This window comes from Dermacentor albipictus, chromosome 2, assembly GCF_038994185.2.
Source record: "Dermacentor albipictus isolate Rhodes 1998 colony chromosome 2, USDA_Dalb.pri_finalv2, whole genome shotgun sequence".
NCBI lineage: Eukaryota > Metazoa > Arthropoda > Arachnida > Ixodida > Ixodidae > Dermacentor > Dermacentor albipictus.
This window is the reverse complement of record NC_091822.1, coordinates 125,723,774-125,749,017: the sequence shown is the minus strand read 5'-3', so window position 1 is coordinate 125,749,017 and position 25,244 is coordinate 125,723,774. Positions and strand designations below refer to the sequence as shown.

Below are 25,244 nucleotides of genomic sequence, written 5' to 3'. Positions count from 1 at the left end.
AGTGACTGTTTGATCGTTGTTGAAACAACGGGTAGCATTGTGCAATCGCCATATCCAAGTTATCGTTGCTTTCCACCGCCACTGTAGTCTTCGCGGGATGGAAGGTTTCATTATCTCAGACGCCGCGGAGTCGTCTAACATAGTACCAGTTCGCTCACGAGTATGGTTCAAAATGGCGATTAGCCGTGCTACTCTTTAGGGCTAGCGCTGTGGACTCTGCTCGCCAAGCTGGAAGCAAAATTATTTTCCGAAAAATTTCCTAATGATTACCATTTTGCTGTCCGTGAGATCCGCTTCACAGATGGACCCGATTAGTGATAGCTTTGGCAATGTAAGTTGAGTTCGCCTGGAGTTTTGATGCTGTAAGTAAGACAGCCCATGCATGATGCGCCCGTTCTGGTCGGCCTCTGCTGGCTTTTTGCGCATTTGAAGTGTAGTGAAGAAGAAGAACACAAGAACAAGGCAAGCCAGATCGTCTCTGCCATGCCTGCTGTGCAACCAGTGGGCCAGCCGGATCACCAGTATTTGGCACGAGTGTGAGCCGTTCGGGCAACCAGCTGTTCCTGCTCTGCGTCACCTGCCTCCTCGGTTACGAAGAGACGTTACCCTCGAACTGTTCAGTGCACCCATTACAATTGGTGGAAGGTGCGGGGTACTCAGGAACACTTTTCTTGCAAAACCTCCATCAATTCACTGGCTGTGTCATGCTGAATACCTGAACTCAGAACAATGCCTATATAACGGGCCGGGTTGCTGGAAGTATGCGTGCTACATATAAAGACGTGAATGAGGCCGGTGATGCCTTTTTAGATATTACGCAATAAATCAAGCACTACTTCAATATTGATACGTTTACCTTTTATTCTTTCATCGGAGACTGCATTTCACCCACTAACAAGGTAGTTACCGCTCAGCGCAAGGTGCGCCTGCATGTTTGGAACTTATTGCAATGTTATCGATGGTTCTATGCGTTGTTTGTTGTCATTGGAGCTAATGTAGCCTCATTGTATGGACGACGCGAATTGTGTAGTACTTTCTGGAAGACACGCGGGCACCACCGACCACTTTGGGAACTTCGATCACTCATGTAGAAAAGCCGACGCACTTACCGGGAGATCAGATTTTCGCCGATCGCCGACTGTATTCGCCACTGTCGTTGTACTTTGAGTGCAGCTTGTTTTGAGGACACAGGTTTGCCCAATAAAACACTGGTTCCGTCATTCACGGTTTTGCTGCTTCCTTCGCCGTCACTACTACGTGACAATATTCTGAAGGTGTAATATGCGCGTTGAAGCGCACCATTCATTCAATGAAATGAATGGCTTTCTTTGGATCTTCATCCTGTATTGGGCTTTTGATGCGGTTTTGGCAGCAATCGAATCTATACTTTCCTTGTGGGAACGCCAGGTCTTCGAGCCGCATGCGGTTTCGCGCGAGAGCCTTGTGGAAGCCGAAGTTTGAGATGTTGCGCTTGGAGGCAGCGCTGTACCGCCTTTGTCCATTTCCTTGGCTGGCACTATAACGGCGCGTTCGTGCCCAAGTCGGCTGCAAATCTGTTATCGAGATGAGCTATTTCGACTTGCCGGCATGTGTTCGTGCGTGTGAATGTGTCTGTAGCAGAAATGTTTTTCTTGGCGAGTAATGTGGCGCATATTTCTCTTCGATCGTAGTGTTAACACTTTGCGAGTTTAGACACGGTTTTTCTGTATTTAACTTTGCATTGTACACTTTATTTTTGAAAAGACGGAGCCAACTGAAATGAAGAAAATTTCTACACTGCAATACACATGAAACTTTAGAGAATATAGTTATGTTTTATTACTAGATGTATTGTAAACTTCATGGATATTAATGTAATCTGATGTTACGTATGTGTCACTATATTTCGCGAAATATTATTCAGTTTGTCTTGGAACAGATATATAAATATTTTGACCTATTAAAAGAAAAACTGTTTGAATTTAGTACCTCGGCGGCTGCAGATTACATCCAGTTCACCAAGCATAAATGTAGGAGCTGCTTATGAACGAATCAAATATTCCCAACATGTAAGTATTTGGAATCCCTTCTAATGTGACCTAGGCTCTACGTAGTGAGTGATTTCACAATTTTGCAAAGAGTACTAGCACTCTGTTCTGAAGGAGTGCAATCTCTCTGTTAGGAATACAAGGACTCTGTTTGGGGGAGTAGAAGCACTGGGTCTGGGAGAGTACTATTACCCTTATGGGGAGAGTATTAGCACTCTTCGGAAGAGTATCAGCACTGCCTCTCGGTGGAGTAAGAGAACACCATCGTGGGGAGTTACTCTCTATCAAAGGGGGTCGATCTACTCTCGAAAAGGGAGTTAAATATTGGACAAGGAGATACTCCCTCGAAGAGAATTTCCGGAACTCTCTTTGTTTTTAGAGCATGCGGATCGTGTTGAATGCCGCATTTCTTAACAACCAGGCTCAGAAATCTATTCTTTGCGCTAATGAATCGGCAGCTCTTGGTGTTTCGTTGAAGACCGGCATTTGAAAGGCACGAGACAACTTCGTTGAGACACTGCAAATGCACAGGGAAGATTGAAGAATATGCGACACTGTCGTCAAAAAAACGTAGGCAGGTTTTCCACTTGAGGCCGCGAGGAATAAGGCAAATCATTCTTGCAAACGTGGCGAGAACATCACATAAGGCGAAAAGGCATTACGTTAAAATCGTGAAGGCCATCTGGAGTAGAAAAATGGCCTTTTCTCTCAGCTTTGTCCAGTGGAATCTGTCGATAGCCACAACGAAGGTCCAGACTGCAAAAGTACTGCGCCCCTTGCAAGATATTGTTACGTGTGGAAAGACACAGACGAAACAGGCTATTTACAGGCTATTTACTGGAGCCAGACAGCCAGGCCGACACTCGCTCGCGCCAAGGGCACAGACCAACTTCGTCGTTCTCGCGGCGGCTTGTCTCTTGAGCATCTCTTGACATTTATTTATTTATTTATTTATTTATTCATTTATTTAGGAAAACAGAAGGCCTTCAAAAGCCCAAGCAGGAGGGGTACACACAAAAAAAGAAAATACAATGGATTGACGAAGGTGTAGAAAAAGCTCCGGAAAAATGTAATAGAAACTAGCAATACATGATGAGTACAATATCTAAATAATGCAAAGGGAGTGGCAGATACAAATTGAAACATTGTTTCATAAGCACAATTTCCAAGCAATGGAAATGCAGCAGAGATAAATATGAGTGTATAATACGAAATTATTACAACGCGCGAATCAATAAATATTGATTGATAAGGATATGAATTCCGGAGAACAATAATAACGTTTGACTAATTATGTGCAAATATAGGGAGTGCAGAAATTTTGTAATCTGTTACAATGGGTGCCTCTCAATTTTTTTTCTTGTCGCGTCTTCCTACAGGCAAATTCAAATGTCTTCTTTTAAACCTTGTCTAGCTGGGACGTCTTTTGTATAACATAGCGTGTCATTAATCCGAAAGCATTATAAGTGCCATGAGGCAGAAACACTGGCGTTGTCCGCAACGAGTAGTAACAGAGATCATCATCATCAGATGCGTCATCAGCGTCTTGTATGATGTCAGTAGTAATACGGAATTAACGTAGAACAAGTTAGAGTAAGGGGGAGTAAAACAAATTAAGGTTAAGTAATGTGAATGAAGGTGAATATATGGTATTAAGGTGGATTAAGGGTGGTTCAAATTAAAGCAAGGTGGATTAAGATGTAATGATGTGGACTAAGTATTGTAAATATTAGAGCAAGGTGTACGAATGTGTAGTAAACTGGATTTAGGTGGTATAAACTGGATTAAGGCTGCTACAAATTACAGCAAGGCGGATTTAGGTGGATTAAAATGAACTGCGGTAGGTACAAATTAAAGCAAGGTAGATTAATCTGGTGGATTGAGGTAAAGTTGTCAAGGACAGGTGAGTATGTATGACGTCACGTGAAATGGAAGTAACAAATGAAATAGACAAATCATGCTTTCGCATGCAAATCATGTACGAATGCTTAAGTGAGTGTCAATATTTTTTCTGATTGTGTCATTAAATCAGCAAAGTTGATACATTTTCGTGGTTTTGAAAGGCTATGGTGCAACGTGATGATAGCAGTGTCATTGAAATATGCGAACGCCATGAAAGTTCCAATCAACACCCCCACATTTCCTGCGTGAATCATACTTCCGTGGGAAGAATGCATCAAAGCTTCGACGGTAATGCTTATGTCAACTCCTGGCCCTCAAGCTGTTGGCCAGAATACGCAAAGGGAAATAAACAAAATAGAAAAAACAGAAGTGACAGCAGTTCCACTCACGCGTCGCCTGCACGCAGGGACTTAATTCAATGTTTGCAAGATCTTGAATTCATTGTCGTTGCGCTTGATTCATCTATCAGTCGCGAGGCGTGCTAGGTGCTGATGTCTCTTAATGCCCCTATTTCCTAAAATCATCCTATATCTACATGAGCTCTTTCAATTTTAAAGAACTGAAGGAATACTTGAAAACGAATGCTAGCGAAGCTAATCTGTTCACATCAATCCGATTTTGTGCATGCGTAAATAGCTCTCTCACGGGGAGCTCGTTTGACGCTAATGCACAAGTGATATGGTTACTCTAACTGGCTCTACATAAAACGTAGAGCAAATCTCGCTGTTAACGCAAAAAAGATGACCTGGCGAATGAAAGTTTGGTATCATAGACAGGAAAAAGTGTAACTTACATTCAATGCGCCGCCAGTCCTTATCGGGTTCGTTTGCGTGGCCTGCGAAAAATTAGAATATATGTATCATCCCACTCCGATCCTCGAACGGCGTGGACGCGTGCAGCACAACCGCCATCTTGACAGCAGTGCCGTACCGTGGAGCTACCGGCAGATAAGGCCGAGCCGGTCCAAAAAAGGTTCACCGCTGGCTATTGATTGTTGACTTCGCATTTTGCCCGTAATATAGCTAAACAAATAAGGGCAATGACTTTTTGAGTCGAGCTTATATATATATATATATATATATATATATATATATTAGTCATATAATGAGAAGCCAACAAACACTGACACCAAGTACAACGTAGGGGAAATTGCATGTGCTTAATAAATGAAATAAAGTAATGATAAATTAATGGAAATTAAAGTGGATGAAAAAACAACTTGCCGCAGGTGGGAACCGAACCCACAACCTTCGCATGTCGCGTGCGATGCTCTACCAATTGAGCTACCGCGGCGGCGTTTCCCCATCCACTTTCTTGGGTATTTATGTGTACTAGTAGAACCCTGGGAGTGTTAGCCAGCGCCCCCACTCACAGACCTTGGCGGCGGACGTGGAACGTCTATTTTGCCGCAGGCGTCACGAGAACGTGATCTTTTCGGGTGAAGGCAACTGGTCAATAAACCCACATATGCTACCTGAAGGCATCAATGTTGCCGGATTCGAGACCCTCGTTATGTAATAAACGAGAAGAAAGGGGTTAACCGAGGGACCCGATAATTATTAGTCATATAATGAGAAGCCAACAAACACTGACACCAAGTACAACGTAGGGGAAATTGCATGTGCTTAATAAATGAAATAAAGTAATGATAAATTAATGGAAATTAAAGTGGATGAAAAAACAACTTGCCGCAGGTGGGAACCGAACCCACAACCTTCGCATGTCGCGTGCGATGCTCTACCAATTGAGCTACCGCGGCGGCGTTTCCCCATCCACTTTCTTGGGTATTTATGTGTACTAGTAGAACCCTGGGAGTGTTAGCCAGCGCCCCCACTCAACTATATATATATATATATATATATATATATATATATATATATATATATATATATATATATATATGGCCCCAGCAGACGAGGTCCCTGCCTAGTCGTTTTCAGTTTGCCTATAATCAAGGTGCTTGTGAATCACGACAGTATATATATATATATATATATATATATATATATATATATATATATATATATATATATATATATATATATATATATATATATATACACATTTGGAATATACGGAATAACAAGTAAAGCACCTGGAGCTGGCTTACCGTCATCTCACCTTAGTCACCTGCGCCGCGGCGAGAAGTTCTACACTCCAGCATTCAATAAACGGCGCAGAGTGCAATGATCGTATTCACGTGTTTACTTCAAACCACTTTCCGTGCTGCGTCTGCGCACTTAGCCGAACTTGTGGCCCTCGTAACCTACCCTCTGTCACTCCATAAGATAAATACTTCCTACCCAAAGCCTTAACTGGCTTACATAAATTCTTACCTATACTCTCTTTCTCTCCCTTTCACACGCACACGTCCTCCTTCTTTATTGTTCTTTTTCTTCATGTGGAAACTGGCAAGGTTTGTCTCCGGTCGAAATGTCGACACCGAAAACCATTGTTTGAAAAGTGTATCGCATTTAAAATATATGCATAAAATGTAGAATTTGATGTACTCCTTAGTGAAAGCGGGCGAGAGTGAGCCGACGATCGCGGCTCTATTTCGTACATGCAACGGTGGAAAGCAAGGAGGAAGCGCGTCACCTTCCGTCGCGCGCAAGACATCGGGCGGAGGTAGCCGGGGGAAGGGGTTCTACTCCGAGCAGCCCAGGAGGCCGCGGGTCACTGTATGTTGAAAGCCATCAGCGACTGGTACAGAATGAGCGCTGCGCTGTGTGTTCAAGGCGTAGTTCGCGTTGAAGCGAGGGGCTGTACGAAGGTCAATTCGCTCGCTGTTGCGAGCGAATAGATCCCTGCATGGGCCCGAGCCGATCCGAAAGCTCGGACCCGGCTGGATCCGACTTCAGTAGTTTTTTTGCGAGGCTGGGCTTGAATCCGTGGGCGCGTGCAAGCTCGGACCCGCTCATTAGAGGGTCTAAGTCGGGCCGTCAAGCGCACGCGAACGTTAGGCACACCCTGGTCCAAGACATTCTGCGCCAAGCTGAAGTGAAAAAAAAAGATAAAGTTCAAATTTTTTTTTTAAAAATAAAAAGTGGAACACCGTACCCATGCATGCAAATATACTCCTGTTACCGCTTTTGCGCTTGCACAAATAATGATCTTGATACTATAATATTATTTTGGCCATAACGCAAGGAGTCTCTTTTCGTGCTTGTGCGACTATATTATGCAGTATGCTCGTTAATTGGACTATATATATATATATATATATATATATATATATATATATATATATATATATATATATATATATATATACCAGCGGCAAAATACCAGCACGGGCAATGCGCCAAATGACTGTTATTGCCAAGAGAGAAATCAATGTTTCGGTCGTATATTGCTTATACACTATGTGATTAGACCCCGAGAAGGCGTGGCTGACACACAGCAAACGCAATTTTAGTGCAGCTGTGTACTTATGCCAAGAGAGATATTTTGTGCCAGATACGATTCCTGAGTGCTCGATAGATTGCTGTGTTTTACTTCCAAATTTCGTGTGTGATTGGGCTTGATTAACCTACATAAGGCAGGCTTGTTGCGGAAATAAACTTAGTTGTGAGTGGCGCCTGCCCTGTCGTTTGTGTTCTTCTTGAGTCCTGGTCTTCTGCGCCTTGCCTTTACTAATTCAAGAGAGGAAGACCTGCTCGCAGCGAAGAGCCTGGACAAACTGCTGTCTTTTTGCCCAGAGCATGTAGGTTTCTGCCTTTTGCTGGCTTTCGCACAGCCTTACTTTTGGGGCAACCTTTCCACGTGCAATCTTTTGGGTCACTGCGTGTTATCTTAAGCGTGCTTTCTGTCTATTTAAAAAAACGAGGAACCTTTTATCTAGAATACCTTGAAGTATCGTGCGTGGCGACTTCATTATATGATTTATATTGCACGTAGTGATTACGTTTTCCCGTCGCCGTCAGAATGTGATTGATTTGCAATCAATTTCCGTTTTTTTGCTGTTCACGATATGTAACCTGTAGGTTTTTACCTTGGTGCAACAAATTATTCATCAAGAACTTTTTCTAAGAATTTGTGTAAGTGTTGTTTCCAATGTAAAGTGGAGAGAGAGAGAGAGAGAGCGTAAACTTTAATTTCAAATCAGCAAGATTTGAGTCCGGCGTCTTTTAGTGGGTCTGGGCACCCGCCGCGGACGCGGTTCCGAGACCTTGTCTCGAAGCGGCTTCCTCGGCTCGCTGGACGGCCCAGAGTTGTGCTGTCAGGTCAGAGCTGAGCAGTGCGGTCATCCAGCGTGACTGGAGGCTGGCGGTGGAATAGACGGAGGGGTCGGCACTGCCCGACTTGTTTGTTAGGTCCCGACACTCCCATAGCATGTGATTTAGTGTGGCAACCTCGCCACACGATGTGCATCTGTTTGTAGTGTACATGTCTGGATACATGGCGTGCATGAGTCTGGGGTTTCTGTAAGAGTCTGTTTGTAATTGTCTGAAGTGTACTGCTTGCGTCCTGTCTAACATAGCGTGAGGGAATGGGTATATGCGTCTTTGTAATTGGTAGTGTGCCGTGATGTCGTGAAAAGTGGTCATACGATCCTCCCATGCCCAGACGTTTGCAGTACCCCGCGGGGGCTGTTCCTCCGATGCTGCTCGGTAAGTCAGGCCTCGAGCAATGTAAAGTGGAGACTACGGGCATTAATGATAGTGCCCTGGGTTTGCTTCTGTCCGCTTTTTCAATTTAGTTGTCCACTTCGCTTACAAAAAAAAAACGTTTTGCAATGTTTTATTGTCGCTGAACCTTTCGTGTAATGATTTTTCATGTAAATAACCAGCATTTATATTCTTGCGCGTTACGTGCCAAAACCACGATATGATTATGAGGCAGGCCCTACCGGGGACCGGATTAACTTCAACCACCTGGACTTATTTAACATGCACCTTAATGTAAGTACACCAGATATTTTTGCATTTCGCCCCCTTCGAAATGCGGCCGCAGTGTACGGGAATCGAATCCGTGGGCTAGAACTTAGCAACAGCAACAGTCTAGCCGCTAAGCTAGACTTGCTAGAAAAGAAGAAAATGAAGAAAGGAAAAGAAAACTACAGGAAAAAAATAAGATGTATAAAATATAAACATGAACGAGTATAAAATAATTACGTAGGCAGTAATAACTAGGTAAGTGTAATCGCTGGAAGCATTTGTCTGTGTGCGCTGGCCGGCCACGCTACATCGAGTGCGTACAAGTTGAGCCCTAGAGCGGGGGACGTGTATAGATAAACCAATTATAGATGAAGAAATTGAAAGGCCAGTTGGTCCAACTATCTTCACTTTCAATCTACCCCCGTAGGGGCGTCTGCTTCAGCAGGCGCTTTATGTGTTGTGACACCACGTACCCGACCACATGAGAGTTGGCCTCCCCGCAAGCAGCGGTGTGCGGCTAAGCCGTGTCTGGAAAAAGGGGGATCCTGGGTGTTGAAACGATGGCGGGTGTTTAGACCTTTAAGGCCCCCGGCGGAGGCAACACAGCTATTTGACCTCTGCTTCCCCTAGACGGCACTCCCAGACTGACCCACCCGGCTAAAATTTAGTTGCCTTTTCCTAAATTATGGTGTTTACGTGCCAAAACCACTTTCTGATTATGAGGCAAGCCGTAGTGGAGGACTCCGGAAATTTCGACCACCTGGGGATCTTTAACGTGCACCCAAATCTAAGTACACGGGTGTTTTGCATTTCACCTCCATCGAAATGCGGCCGCCATGGCCGGGATTTGATCCCGCGAACTCGTGCTCACCAGCCCAACACCCTAGACACTGAGCAACCACGGTGGGTGGTTGGCTTTTCCTACCTTCCTCTCCAATCTTCGTCTTTCTATTACTTTCGATCTTTCCTGTCTTCTTTTGGCTCCCTTTTACTTCCACTTTTTCAAAGCAGCAAGGGCTAACCATGTGTGGGATAGCCAACCTTGGTTATAACAGATCGTGTTATAGTAGTGTCGCACAGCTGGCGCATGCAGGACCTGTTTTTCTATGGTCCTGCAGCGTCCCGCGTTGGGCTCCATGGTGGTGGCTGGTGGTATTGACGAGAAGTCCACATACATATATGGCATGTTCTTTTCTCTGACTACCTCATCGCTCCCTGAAGAGAGTGCGCACCGGTGAAACGTTTAACTTCTCAACGAAACCCGTAGAAACATCTCCCAAGTACCTTGTGATACATAGTCAACATGAAACCAAGACTGTGGTTGCGATATCTGTGGTTGAAAAATCTCAGACAGACGTAATCAGCACAGGTTACGAAGCAACCAAAATGGGAAGTGGCGAGCTTCTTCTGGAAGTGCGTGACAAGCTCTAGTACAACAAACTGTCAAAACTCGTGGCGTTCGGGGACATTTCTGTCTCAGTAGGCCCACACAGATCAATGAACACTGTGCGCGGTGTCTTCTCTGATGACAACCTTCTTGAATTAAGTGAAAGTTGACTGCTAGATGGATGGCAAGACCAGAATGTGGTAAAAGTACAAGGACTTAAAGGGAAGCTGAAACGGTTTTCAATTTCCATGAATTGCTGGGATTGGGAAGAACAGACCTAATAATTTACGGTTCCAAAATTTTTTCTTTGTTTTGTTAATATAAGGGGCGGAAATCTCTTTCAAAATCACCCCCGCGGACACGCCCCCATCGCTTCCCGGAGCGCCGGGTGAGGTGGTTGCCAGAGGAGAGAACCGGTGAGAGTGATGTCATTCGCGGGGACCGAGCTGCCGGACCGGCGTGCTGGCATTTGCTGGCATGCCTCTTTCCGTCCTGCGCTTTACTGAACGACGCTACGAGAGATCTGCCACTGCCACCGCCCACGTTTGTTTTCTTTTGCGATTTTCGTAAACTGTTCTTTCGTGAAGCTGCCCGTCGCGGCAGCTTCACGTGCATGCTCGCACGAGCAAACGCCGCTGGCACGCTGCGAAGCATAGACGGAGACGCGCGCTGTAATAAATTTTTGTGACCGGACTTCGTGCGTAGCTTCCACAGCGTTGCACCTGAGGTATGAAATGGAGTATAGGCTTGCCTAGTGACATTCGACGTACAGTTGCAGTTATCGTGCTTACCACACGGCAGTGCTAAAACTGCCCAATATCTTAATGTCAGCACTAGCATGGAGCACTCATACCGATTCTTGATCGAGCCACAATCGCAAAGTTGTCGAACCATAGTATGAATATTGCACATATAATACCTCTCACCAGCTCTGGATGTACCTCGCACTCTGGATGTACCTCGTGACTGTACCTCGCAGCACTGCATGTGCGCGCTTTGAAACGCGGCACTTATGTTCGCGATCGTGTATCAACACTAAAAAAACCACGGGACTTTAGTCAAGCAGAGGCAAGGCGCTTGACATCGCGGAATTGCACCCGTGTTTACAATCTAATGAGAAGTTAGTGCTTCGGCATTTTTCCAGCAGCAAGTTCCCAGTGAAACTCTAGCGCATTTTTTATCGCGTCATTGGAACGTGCAGCTACATGAAAAAAAAAAGACATACGTACCAGCTAACATTTCCAACATGCGAGAAGGTGCACAAATCGCTCTCGCTGTTGAGAATTACTTCTTGTACGTCCAGCCAAACTGTCAACTCTCCAAAACAGAACTTGAACGCTTTATTGCACAACTTCCGGAGCCCTACATTGTCGTTGGAGACCTAAATGCACAACGTACCTTTTGGGCGACTCTCAATGTGATGCCAGAGGGTGTTGAATTGAAAATTTCCTCTTAAGTACAGGTGCGTGTTTGCTAAATAAAAAGAACCAACTTTCTACAGCGTCGCAAACAAGACATCTTCATCTATCGAGTTAACCATCGCAGCAAGTACAGTTGCGCAGTACTAAGAGTGGAAGGTGCTTGAGAATTCATACGAGAGTCGCCATTTCCCGCTTGTTTTAAAGTCAATAAAACGGGACGAATGCTCTCGCCATGCGCCCCAGTAGAAATATGACTCAGCTGAATGGTGGCGCTACAGAGAGCTGATATATTTGACCTGAGATGACATTTGCATGCTTAGTATTGATGAGACAACGTCATATTAAACAGCATCTATTGTCGACGTAGAGTAGATATCTATACTGCAAACAAATGCATCGGCCGATGAATGTAAGCAAGCGCGAAAGAAACAATATGAGGCTTGGAATCACCTGCGTGACTTTCCAACTGCAGAAAGCCTAATCACCATTAAGAAAATAAAATCGGAAGGTAGAAGAATGCGCCGCCGTGCCAAAAGGGAAAATTGGCAGAAATGCATATCGGACAATAATTTTTATAAAGACAGAAGAAAAGCATGGAACAAGGTAAACAAAATAAATTCTGTGAAACTAATCCTCTACTATTAGTAAACACACAAGCAGACACTCTTAAGAACCAGGCTCATTGTCTAGCACACATTTTGAGCACATTTCGAGTACACCCAATTACACGGATACACTTCTAAAATACCAGCGACAAACAGAACAACAGCCTCTGAGTCAGGAAAGGCACAGCCATCGAAACATACAATCGTCCATTTAGCATGGTGGATTTTCAGGCTTCATTAAATTGTTGTAACAAATCGGCCTTACGAAGTAACAGAATACCATATGAAATGATTAAAAACACCCTGAAACCCAAAGAACACTACTATAAAAATTTAGATGCATTTTCTCTGCCGGCTACATTCCGTCCACCGGGAACGAAGCAATCATAATTCCTTTTCTTAAAGAGGACAATGACCTTTCTTCTACCAGTAGTTATAGGGCTATAGCTCAGACTAGTCGCCTATGCAAAGTCTTTGAGAAGATGAATAACCAGCGACTCCTCCATTTTCTTGAAAGAAACAAAATACTCGATCCCTTTCAGTGCGGTTTCAGGGAAGGTAGTCCCACAACAGATCCCCTTGTCCGCATCGAGACAGATATCCATGATGCGTTTGTGCAAGAACAGTTTTGTTGTCAGTATCAAGGACTCACAACTATGGGCCGTCCAGCAGGCCCGGGGTGCGCTCGAAAAGCACAAGCCTCATGACCCACTACAAACGGGCCCAACTGGGCTGCGGCAGAGTAGAGTATAACCCCGGTTCGCCGCTTAGCCAGCGTCACGACTCGTTAAATTGTCATTTGCCGGCACTTTATTAAAGTTATCCCTATCCTATTTTTATATCTGGAGAAAGCGTATTACAGAACTTGGCGCTTTGGAATCCTCCGTGATTTGCTCGAAATCGGAGTCTGAGGCAAGTTACAGAATGTGATTCAGAGCTCCCTCTCCCATCGCACGTTCCGTATTAGAGTTGGTAACGTTCTGTCTTATCCCTTTACGCAAGAGGCTGGTGTACCAAAAGGTGGCGTGCTCACCTTACTTGTGTTCAAGATGAACTCGCTCCAAACTGTCATACCACGTACAGTGTTTTACTCTGCATAAGTGGATGTCATCCAAATGGCCTACAAATCATGTAATCTCCGTATCTGCGAGCGAGACGTATAGCTTGGCCTAAATAAGTTGGAGTCTAAGTGTGCAGGCAAGAACGGTTTCAAACTGAACCCCCAGCAAAGTAGGTGTGTCCTCTTCACCAACAAGAGAGGTTGGCTCCTTGTTATTCCTCCTCATCTGCTCTCGCACAGTTGCAGCGTTTTCCACGGTGGGCCCCAATGTGGCCACACTGGCACATTCAAAACGTACTGCCGTCTTTGCCTGCGGTACCAGTGGCTCGGCATGTATTGCTACATTCGCCAGTATGTTCGGTCATGCCCTACGTGTCAGCGTCGCACGACACCTTCTCACAGCACCGCTGGTCGTCTACAGTCATTGCCTTGCCCTGCGCGGCCGTTCCACCGCGTTGGAGTCGATCTCTTCGGTCCCCTCCCGAACACTCCTGGTGGCAACCGGTCGGTCATTGTGGCCATTGACCGCCTCACGCAGTAAGCTGAAACATCTGCGCTGCCAACCGTCACCACGAACGCGTTACTTATTTTCTTTTTCATGACGTCATTCTGCCACATGGTCCACTACGTCAATTACTAAGCGACCGTGGCAGCGTTTTTCTATGAAACGTCAACGAAGACCTCTTAAATGAATGTCACATTGTATCGTACCACCTCAGCCTACCAACCTAAAACTAACGGCATGACCGAACGTTTCAACCGTACCCTTGCCGACATGCTGGCGATGTACACTGTCGTCCTTTGTGAAAGGGAGCATGCGAGCGCGTGGCCTGCGCCCTGCGGTGGCTGCCTACAGCACCATCAACCGACAACTTAAGAAAGCAAGCCCGCTTTTATCGTCATCTTTGGCAAACAAAATAACGAATCATGGCCGGTCGACAAGCGCTGCTGCATTACGCTCCCTCTTCGCTCGCGCAACGGGCGATGGCTGTAGCGCCTCGTCTGCCGCCAACAAATTGAGCGCGGTGCGGAAGGACGGTCGTTATTTTGTTTGCCAACAGATGACGACAAAAGCAGACGTGTTTTCTTTAGCTGTAGGTTGACGGCACTGTAGGCAGGCGCCACAGAGCGCAGGCCACGCGCTCGCGTGTGCCCTTTTATAAAGGACGACAGTGTACGTGCCCGACGATCACACGAATTGGGACCGGGTACTTCCATTCATAACCTACGCTTATAACTCTGCCACCCAAGCTACCACTGGTTTCTCACCTTTCTTTTTTCTCTATGGACGTGAACCATCATACTCCACAGACACAATTCTGCCATGCAGACAAAACGTTTCTCAAGCGACACCTGTTTCTGAAGTGGCTGCTTATGCAAAAGAATCCCGTCAACTGGAGCATTCGTTTACCCACATTACCAGTGTCGTCAAGAATCTCGGCATGATGCCTCTGCAACTACTGCCTACTACTCTCCCACAACGGTGGTTTGGCTTTGGGTTCCATTCACCACTCTAGGCCTTCCCACAGTCCTTAGAGAGTCCTCGAACCAACGTCACCCGTGAACGATTTCATTGAGTCGGTCAAGCCAGCCCCCGACAATCGTTTCCGAGGGCGTGAGACAGTTCATGCGGCAAGGCTTAAGGTGTGCTACGACGAGCCTGTGCTGTCTTCTGCCTAGGTCGCCAGGTTGGCTCCTTTCTACCCGGGGAGTGTTGCACCAGAGCACTTCGGCGCCAGTTCTGTGCCAGCACGGAGGAAGACGTTGACTTTCGTGTGTGTCTCGCTAGGGCAGTTTTTCGGGCTGTGGCGGCCTGGCCCTTTTCCAGTCGCCGTGCCCACATTTCTGAGACCAACACGCATGTTACAATATATATTAATACATGCATATTGCTTGCTACGTGTGGTCGATGCAAGCGGGCGCCGACGCGAAGACGACGAACGCTCTCGAGCTTTCGGCTGGAGTGGCTAGCGCTGCATTATCCCTTGTAGATACAAGTCACCAGTTCTAGCTTCTTCATTCGCGCAACATTTTGATGGAGGGTGCCATTCCCCATTCTCGCCATGCAGCTCCGCAGCGGTCGCACCGTCCTGCTTTCCGCAGTGGCTCCCGGTGACACCTCGTCTGCTTCTACTCCTGCGACCCCACCAACCACGTACGTTACGGTTACCATAGCAACCCCCACGATCCTGGCATATTTTCCGGCCAAGATAATGTCGACGTTGAGGCCTGGCTGACCCTGTATGAGCGTGTTAGCCAAAACAACGGTTGGGACCCTACCACTATGCTAGCGAATGTCCTATTCTACTTGGACAGAATTCCTCGTGTCTGGTTCCAGACACACGAGGACGAGATCTCTAACTGCGATGCTTTCAAGGAAAAGCTCGCCGACCTCTTTGGAAATCCCACCAGTTGGGAGCTGGCTGCTAGGAAAAAGCTTGCTACCCGAGTTCAGTCTTCTACTGAATCGTATATCTCGTTCATACAAGACGTGCTCGCTCTTTGCCAGAAAGTCGACGACAATACGGCCGAGATTGACAAAGTCGGTCACGTACTTAAGGGGATCACGGACGACGCGTTCAAATTGTTGGTCTTCTACAATGTGTCCACCATCGACGTCATTGTGAAGGAATACCGCCGCTTTGATACGCCACTGGTACCGTCATTCCACAGAACTCCTCCCAGTTGAAAAACACAACAGGAAATTTTACCAGTCTGTTGTATTTTGGGACGTTGTTTCTGTAGTTCTGTTGTCTGTAGTTCTGTTGCCTGTAGTTCTGTTGCCTGTAGTTCTGTTGCCTGTAGTTCTGTTGCCTGTAGTTCTGTTGTCTGTAGTGTGAAGTCCTGTAGTAGAAAGTGCTGTAGTTCTTGATCAATATTTAATTAAAAATTGACAGAGACGTCCGTAAGATTATGTAAATTTGTTAGCACAAAAAAGAAAAACATAAAAGTAAAAAAAAATTTAAAAAAAAACGTCTTTGCCTAGGATTCGAACATGCGACCTCTCGATTTCTAGCCCGGCATCTTACCACTGCACCACCCCTGACATGGTCTTCGAGTGTACGTTTTGGCCATGTGAATAGTACGACGTGCTGATGCGCTGATGTTTACATTTGCATTTTGAGAGCCAAGATCCGCTATCACTCCACCGCGTCAAGTGCCGCATCTCTAGAAGAGCAAGAGTGTTCGTACCATCGACAAGTACATCGTGCAGTCCTAGAACATCGATTTTGATGTACGATATCCATATTAAATAAGAAATTCAGAAATAGACAACGTTGACTTTCAGGGTTATTACTGCTAGTTTCGACAGTTGTCTCTCGTTCTTTACACTTTTGAGCGCGCATATAATTCGTGTGTTCAATGCAAAATAGCTACATAAACATTCGTGGATGCGAGTTCTTTCTGACAGCATACTGACTTCTCACGGCAGCACTGTATCAGATTAATGAGACCCGAGCGAGACAGCTTTTCACGCAACTTTGTGGAACAACCGAAATCTTCTTTTCCGCTTCGCATAGGCTTGTGAAATATTCCTGGGAAATTAACTAATGTGTCAGTGTAACAGCACATGTAAGTCCACAGGCCTGTGTGCCACATCTTACCAAAAAAAAACGGATACGCAGCCATTCCCGCAGATGGTATGATTTTGATCAGCGGCCGATTTAGAGGAGGCCGGTAGGGCGTTGCTGGTGCCGCGTCGTCACGGCACAATTATAACTATTCGCCACGTCGACTTTAATACCAGTGTCGGTGCCATCGGTGTCAGCATTGCCGGCTTCAGAGAAGTGCGATTGAATACCGCGCAGGAGAAAAGTACAGTGTACACTACCGATGCAAAAACATACAATTTTAAAGGACCGCGACGGGAAGCGCTTCTGTTGCGACTTCGGAACTCTTGGCCGTTGCGACCGAATGTTTCTGCTGCGACGTCAGTCAGAATTGGTGTCGTAACGTCGGAGTCGCTGTCAGGATATAAAGCTGTTGTTCCGACTTCAGAACTCTTGTTGTCGCGACAGAATGCTTCTGTTGCGAAATCAGAATTTCTGTCGTAACGTCAGAAATGTCTCCCAATTAAGAAATGTCAACAACTTCTGTCGTACAACAGAATTTCTGTAGTTGCGACAGGAATTCCTTTTGTCTTTTTCAACCGGGCACTACAGAAGCTTGTCGCATCACACAATTTCAGTGCACTTCTGTTGTCATCATTGGGTATATGTTGCGGCGATAGGTTTCCGTTGTGGAACAGTTCTGTGTAGTACAACAGAAGTTTGTCCATTACTTCAGGAACACTTCTGTTATGACAACTGGGGGCCTGTTGCAATGATAGGTTTCTGTCGTACAACAACATTTTTCTGTAGTACAACAGAAGTTGGTCGCATTACATCAGGAACACTTCTGTTGTGACAATTGGGGGCCTGTTGCCACAATAGGTTTCTGTAGTATTTCAACAGCTCTCTGTAGCACTACAGAAGTTTTTCGGGTTACTTCAGGAGTATTTCTGTTGGGACAACAGGGTGCCTGTAGTGATGACAATTTTTTCTGTAGTACTACAAAAATCTGTTGTAGAGCTTCAGCTTTCTGTTGTAACAACAGACATACGACAGACTGTACTTCTGTAGTAGCAACAACAAATGTCTGTTGTACATCAGAAAAGTCTGTCGCTCCATCAGGAATCTGTAGTTACTACAGAAAAATCCTGTTGTACAACAGAAATTTCTGTAGTACTACAAAAATCTGTTGTAGAGCTTCAGCTTTCTGTTGTAACAACAGACATACGACAGACTGTACTTCTGTAGTAGCAACAACAAATGTCTGTTGTACATCAGAAAAGTCTGTCGCTCCATCAGGAACCTGTAGTTACTACAGAAAAATCCTGTTGTACAACAGAAATTTCTGTAGTTGCGACAGGAATTCCTGTTGTCTTTTTCAACTGGGCTGGCTCTATAACACGGCTGCGACGTCGTCTTGTATCGAACTTACCACGTCACCACCCTTAAATGAGCGCGTCACCCTTATTGTTCGCCGGTAGCTCGAGGCTACAAGTCCTGCGCCGTTCCATCCACGCCAACTTGACCCCACCATTGACCAACAAGCCCCAGCGATCTCTCTTATTTAGGCAGTTGTGCGGCGAGAATTCGCCAATCTCGGTTTTCCTGCTCCCTGCTCTGTCTCCCGACCTAACACCCGACCGGTTCTGCCCGTACACCTCACAACGACCGGTATTCCCATCCCAGATACCGCAACCTTACCGAGTGGAGAATTCCGGACGACAAGCCCGTCTGCTTCCGTTGCCTCCGCATTGGCCACGTCGCTTGTCCCTGCCGCACCTCCTGGACGTCATCGTATTCGAGCTTCTTTCCCCCATCTCCTCGCCCATATGCCGACCCGTGCCGTTACACCCCTCGCCGCATGCCTTTTACCTCAGGCGTATCCGTCCATAACAGTCATCTTGCTCGCTTCCCGTCACCTTAGCGTCGTCGGTCCCCCTCGCCCGAGCCACGCCGCTATTCATCGCCGACCAATTATGAACCTTCCCGGACGGAAACTAGACAATACAGCTCCTGGGGGTAGTGCCGCATTATCTTCGTGGTGTAGAAATCCTCCATTGACGCTCCCATCGGACAAGAACTTACTTGATGTTCACGTCGATGGTGTCCCTTTGATGGCGTTAATAGATACTGGAGCCCAGGTATCCATAATGAGTTGTAACCATCGTCGACTGAGGAAGGTTCTGAAGCCTCCTACTACTCGAGCCGTACACGTGGCCGATGGTAGCACTGTTGGCGTCACTGGAATGTGTACCTCCCGTATCAGTATCGGCGACTGCCACGTTCCTGTTCTTTTTACAGTGCTGACCAGTTGTCGCATGACCTAATCCTCGGACTCGACTTTCTTACGGCGCATTCCGATTTGATCAACTGTTCTTCCGGTACCCTTTGCCTCGAACTTCCTCTACTCGCGTATATTCGTGTCGAACTGCCGAACAACTTTAGCACGACCGCCTTCGTCCGCCTGCCCCCTAAGGGCCTGACTTTCATCGTTTTGCTATCATCTTTTCCTGTGCCCGATGGTGATTACGTCACCACACCTGTTCCTGATGTCCTTTTAATGCGCAATATCACTCTGCCCCACTCTGTCGTCAACGTCGCCGGTAACCGGACATGCCTCCCCGTCATCAATTTAGGCCTGTCAAAGGAAGTTCTATCCAGAGGCAAATCGTTTGCAACGCTCTGTCATATCGGCGATCGCCACGTGACGTTTTCCGTTGACGTCAGCTGCGATTCTCTACCATGTCCACAGGGTGCTATTTGCCCTGACGCAACATTGCGTCCCATGATTGCTGCGGACCTACTGCCTGAACATGCAGCAGCTCTGTTCTGTCTTTTGGGTTCCTGCCACATCTTCTACTTTAAAAATCGCCAATTGGGCTATACGCAAAAGTGACATAGGGTAGGGCAAGGTCACAATCAGTAGGGTCGGACGGGACATACTTTGCAAGCAAGTCTGTTAGGGTAGGATTCAAATGCTCCGTGAGGCCATTACTCTGCGGATGGCAGACGCAGTCAGCTTGTGCTCGGTTGAGCATGACCGCAGGATGTCGGCGATGACTTTAGAAATAATTGTCAGACCATGCTCAGTGAGCAATTGATGTGGAGCGCCATGCTGCAGAATCACGTCGGGTAAAAGAAAATCGGCGACTTCTGTGGCGCACCTTTTTGGAAGTGCTCCGGTGATGGCGTAGCGCGTGGCGTAATTTGTCACCACAGTGATTCACTTGTCGCCAGATGTGGATAGGGGGAAGAGCCAAGTAGGCCCAGGCCAACGCGAAAGAACGGCTCCGAAGCAATGTCGAGCGGTTGAAGGCACCCGGCAGGGAGCGTCGGTGGTGTTTTTTGGCGCTGGAATTTCTCACACGCCTTAACGTATTTCCGGACGGAGCGGGCAAGGCCTGGCCAAAAGAAGCGTCGGCGAATCCGGTCGTAAGCGTGGCAGATGCCAAAGCGACCTGCCGTCGGTAAATTAAAGTTCTTGGAGAACAGCTCACCGGAGGTCCTTAGGAATGACGAGGAGTAGGGCAGGACCGTCGAGGCGTACATTGTGGCGATATAATACACCATACCGGAGGACAAACAGGTGAAGGGACGAATCACAAGACGAAGATTCCAAGCCATCAATGACGGTGCGCAAGGCGGCATCACGGCGTTGCTCGTCGACAAAGTGTAGCAGCTGAGAAACGGAAAAAACGCAAACGTCAGCATCAAGGTCAGGGTCGGTGAGTGGTTCGTCCACTGGATAGGGTGATAAACAGTTTACGCCTTAATGTAAGCGGCGTGACTTGTGCATTACCGCATAGAAACATTCTTGCAGCCGTAGAGCCCGGTGACCAAGCCGCGGGGTAGGATCCTTGAATGAGGAAAGCCAGCAGAGTGCGTGGTGGTCCGTCATTACAAAGAAGTGCGTGCCATACAAGTACGGGCGGAATTCGGAAGTCGCTCAGACGAGAGCCACCCATTCATGATCTGTAATCGAATAGTTGCGCTCCGCTGCTGTGAGGAGGCGGCTAGCGTAGGTGATAACACAATCTTGACCCTGTTGGTGCTGGGCTAAGACAGCTCAGATACCGCTGCGGCTGGCATCGGTACGTACCTCTGTTGGAGAGGACGGGTCAATAAGGGTCAGTATAGGTGGCGTGGTGAGAATTTCGGTAGACTGGGCAAACGCGGCAGTTTGAGCGGGGCCCCACGTAAACGGCACGTTCTTCTTCCGAAGATTAGTAAGAAGTCCGGCAATCACTGCGAAGTGTTTAACGAAACGTCGGAAGTAGAAGCAGAGTCCTACAAAACTTCGGACGGCTTTGACAGACTGAGGTACAGGAAAAGACGTGAGGGCACGAATTTTCTCCGGGTCTGGTTCAATACCGGAAGTGTCGACGAGGTGGCCCAGCACTGTAATATGCCTACGACCGAAGTAACACTTCGATGAATTTAGTTGCAGCCCAGCCTCGCGGAAGACTTGAAGAACAGCTGATAAGCGCTCAAGGTGTGTCTCAAATCTTAGTGAAAATACGAGAACGTCGTCTAGCTAGCAGAGGCACGTTGACAATTTGAACCCTTGAAGTAAAGAGTCCATCATGCGTTCAAACGTTGCTGGTGCGTTGCATAGACCGAATGACATAACTTTGAATTGATATAGGCCATCAGGGGTGACGACCGCGATCTTCTCTTGGTCCTTTTCATGCAAAGAAATTTGCCAATAACCAGACCAAAGGTTTATTGATGAAAAGTAATTGGCACCCTCGAGATAATCGAGGGCGTCGTCAATGCGAGGTGAGGGGTAGACGTCTTTCTTGGTAATGCAGTATAGATGACGATAATCTACGCAGAAACGCCATGTGCCATCTTTCTTTTTAACAAGTACTACGGGCGACGCCCAAGGGCTCGACGAAGGTTCGGTACCTTTGACAAGCATCTTGTTAATTGTCATCATCATAATCATCATCATAATTGTCATCATCAGCCTGGCTGCGCCCCCTCCCGGGCAAAGTCCTCTGCCACACTTCTCCAACTACCCCGGTGATGTGCTAATGGTGTGCATGTCCCTGCAAACTTAATCTCATCCGCCCAGCTAACTTTGTGCCGCCCTCTGCTACGCTTCCCTTCTCTTGGAATCCAGTCCGTAACCCTTAATGACCATCGGTTATCTTCCCTCCTCATTACATGTCCTGCATATGCCCATTTCTTTTTCTTGATTTCAGCTAAGATGTCATTTACTCGCGTTTGTTCCCTCACCCAATCTGCTCTTTTCTTATCTGAACGTTACACCCATCATTCTCTCCATAGCGCGTTGCGTCGTCCTCAATTTAAGTAGAACGCTTTTCGTAAGCCTCCAGGTTTCTGTCCCGTAGGTGAGTACTGGTAAGAAACAGCTGTTATACACTTTTCTTTTGAGTGATAATGGCAACCTGCTGTTCATGATCTCAGAATGCCTGCTAAATGCACCCCAACCAATTCCTATTCGTTTGGTTATTTCAGTCTCATGATCTGAATCCGCGGTCACTACCTACCCGAAGTAGATGTATTCCCTTACCACTTGCAGTGCCTCGCTACCCATCGTCCGGGACTGTTAAACATTACTTTAGTTTTCTGCAGATAAATTTTTAAACCCACCCTCCTGCTTTGCCTCTTCAGGTCAGTGAGCATGCATTGCAATTGGTCCCCTGAGTTACTAAGCAAGGCAATATCATCAGTGAATCTCAAGTTACTAATGTAGTCTCCATTAACTCTTAGCCCCAACTCTTCCCAATACAGGTCTCTGAACACCTCCTGTAAAGATGCTGCGAATAGCATTGGACAGATCGTATCTCCCTGCCTGACGCCTTTCTTTATTGGGATTTTGTTGCTTTCTTTATGGAGGACTACGGTGGCTGTGGCGCCACTGTAGATATCAGTATATTCACATACAGCCCTTCTACACCTTGATTTCATAATGCCTGCATGACTGCTGAGGTTTCGACTGAATCAAATGCTTTCTCGTAATCAATGAAAGCTATATGTAAGGGTTGGTTATATTCTGCACATATCTCTATCACCTGATTGATAGTGTGATTGTGGTCGATTTTGAATCTTGATCACTTAATCTTGAATAACGTTGCACTCTGAAGCAGAAACTCGATATGGCCGGTGATGAATTGGACTGGAATCACCAGCATTTATGTGATGCTTAACAATTCAAGTCTTCTTCGCGTCACGACACTGCCGGTTATTCCCCGTTCTTGCTGTTGTTCGGCCGAGAATCCGCATTGCCACTGGACGCATCCCTTCAATGACCAGTGGCAATGCGGATTGCACTTGAAGACCAGCGATTATGCAATTGAAGCCACCACAAGGGCAGCCCAAGCACGAGAAATCGCCCGCGCTCGCCTCTTGACCTAGCAAGATGATGATTATGAAAAGCTTTATTTATCCCTCTTTAAAGGGAAGGGGGCAATGGAATAGAGGGTGGGGGAGGAACTACTTGAAGTAGGCCTCCTTTATCCTCTCAGCCCACTCCAGGATGGCCTCCTGAAGATCGGGCCTGGAGCTGCGCAAGGCAGCCTCCCACTGCTCCTCACTAGATATGCAACGGCGTTTGTACTATTGCCATCACGGAGACGTCCACCTTTCGCCTGGACCTCTGATACTGCTGTAGGACCCGACTCGTCACGTTGTCCTGTAAGAAAAATTCTTGTCTCGGTGCACAGGCCCATATCGGGTGCTGCGTGCCGTGTCTCCAGCTACGTACGAAATCGCCCCAGTCAGTACCAGTGCCTCATCTGCACCAAATTCCACTGACGTTGTGCATGTCACACGCCTTAAACCATATTACTCTCCTCTTACCACCGATATTTAGACGCATCGGGACGGTACTTCCACCGCCGGGGTAATGATACATGCATATTGCGTGTTTCTTGTGGCCGATGCACGCGGGCACCACGACGAAGACAACGAACGCTCTGGCTCTCGAGCTATCCTCTGAACTGTCTAGAGCTGCATTATCTTTTGCAGATACAATTTGTAAAAAGTCTCCAGTTCTTATTCCTTCGTTCGCGTAACAATATTGCAACAGGCGTGCGTGTTCGTCTATAGAATAGAATTCTATTGAAATAGGATCCGTTGTTGGACGTATCTCTGACGAAAACATTTTTGCTTTTGAAGGAATATGGAGCATTTCAAGTGGTTGTCACTGGATGTCCATCTAATATAGTCAACAATTAGCTCAGCGAAACATCGGTTTCGTTAAAATTAAAAAAGTGCACAGCACTCACAATTCCCTCACACCGCATTCTGACGCAGCGCCTTGTGTTGAGTGTTTGGCCATATTAGCGAACTTGCGAACTTTAATACACGTAAACATCCTTCGGGCGCAAGACCAGAAGGGAGCGAAAGTAGCACCAATTCATTTAAAGCTTGCTAAGAGCACGCGTATTTTATGGGATACCTACGCATTTTATTCATGCTAGTTTCGCTTCAGACACAACACCCACGCAGCAGTAACAAAGTTGGAAGAACCGAGACTGACGAGTAGTGCATTGCGCTTAAATTAGAGGAAGTATTTCAATGACTTTGCGTTTGCAGATTGCTGCCTGCTTCAGGGACGTGTCTGTATCAATTTGTTCGAAGCAAGGGCCTTTCTGTCATCATTTCACAATAGAAATATTTCCACGGTAGGATCGAACGACGACCATCGCAACTTATTCGCGAACTCACAAACACCATTCTTCGTAACATTTGACGCAACGTTGGTAAATTTGAAAAAAACGATCCCAAATTCGTAAAGTTTACAAAAAATTTCGGGAAAGTTAAGCTTATGTTATTGGAAGGTTAAGCATATTGATGAAATGGCGCTCACAATTGTGGGCACGGAAGGACTGGTACAGTTAGAAGTCCATACATATACATTATTTGCGTTGTGCCTTGTTCGCAGATTGTGATAAAAAGCTTGTACAGATTTCGAACTTTAAACGCATTTATCTTTGGTATTAGTCAGTTACCTCCATTCAATATCAAAGCACCCCTAATTGAAAAGTGAGGAAAACAAGAATAACCCATTACTTATGCATCAATACATGCCTTTGCTTGCCCTAAACAGCTACTATTGTTACTTAGGACTAGCAGTTCAGCGGACGCGTAAGCTAACTGTACGCTCTTTGTTATATAGCATTAATGCTCACCAATGGCCCATACTATGACTCAGTTTGTTTTCCTTCCTCTGCAAAACTAACGTTTTTATGCTTACGGTAATAGAAAAATAAACCTTCAGGTGTTTCTACACGTCTTAAGAAAGAACGTACTTTAGTTCCGGCAGATATGATAAGCAAGATGTCACCACAGATGCTCAGTCCGGTAACAGCGATGCTGGCGACGTTGAGAATAGCTCCGTCGGCTGCAGAGGGAAAAGAAGACGCAACCCATTTTAGGGT

General features: G+C 46.4%; 1 protein-coding gene across 3 annotated transcripts in view; it reads right to left on the bottom strand.

Moving 5' to 3' along the window:
* LOC139056090 (uncharacterized) overlaps positions 1–25,244 on the bottom strand; it is a 142,109-nt gene that overhangs the window by 69,422 nt on the left and 47,443 nt on the right. For all 3 annotated transcript variants that reach the window (XM_070533949.1, XM_070533950.1, XM_070533951.1), the window contains 2 exons: positions 25,116–25,207; positions 4,723–4,764 (listed from right to left, as the gene is read on the bottom strand). In XM_070533949.1, coding sequence (XP_070390050.1) covers positions 4,723–4,764; positions 25,116–25,207 — 134 coding nt within the window. The remainder of the gene's footprint in view (positions 1–4,722; positions 4,765–25,115; positions 25,208–25,244) is intronic.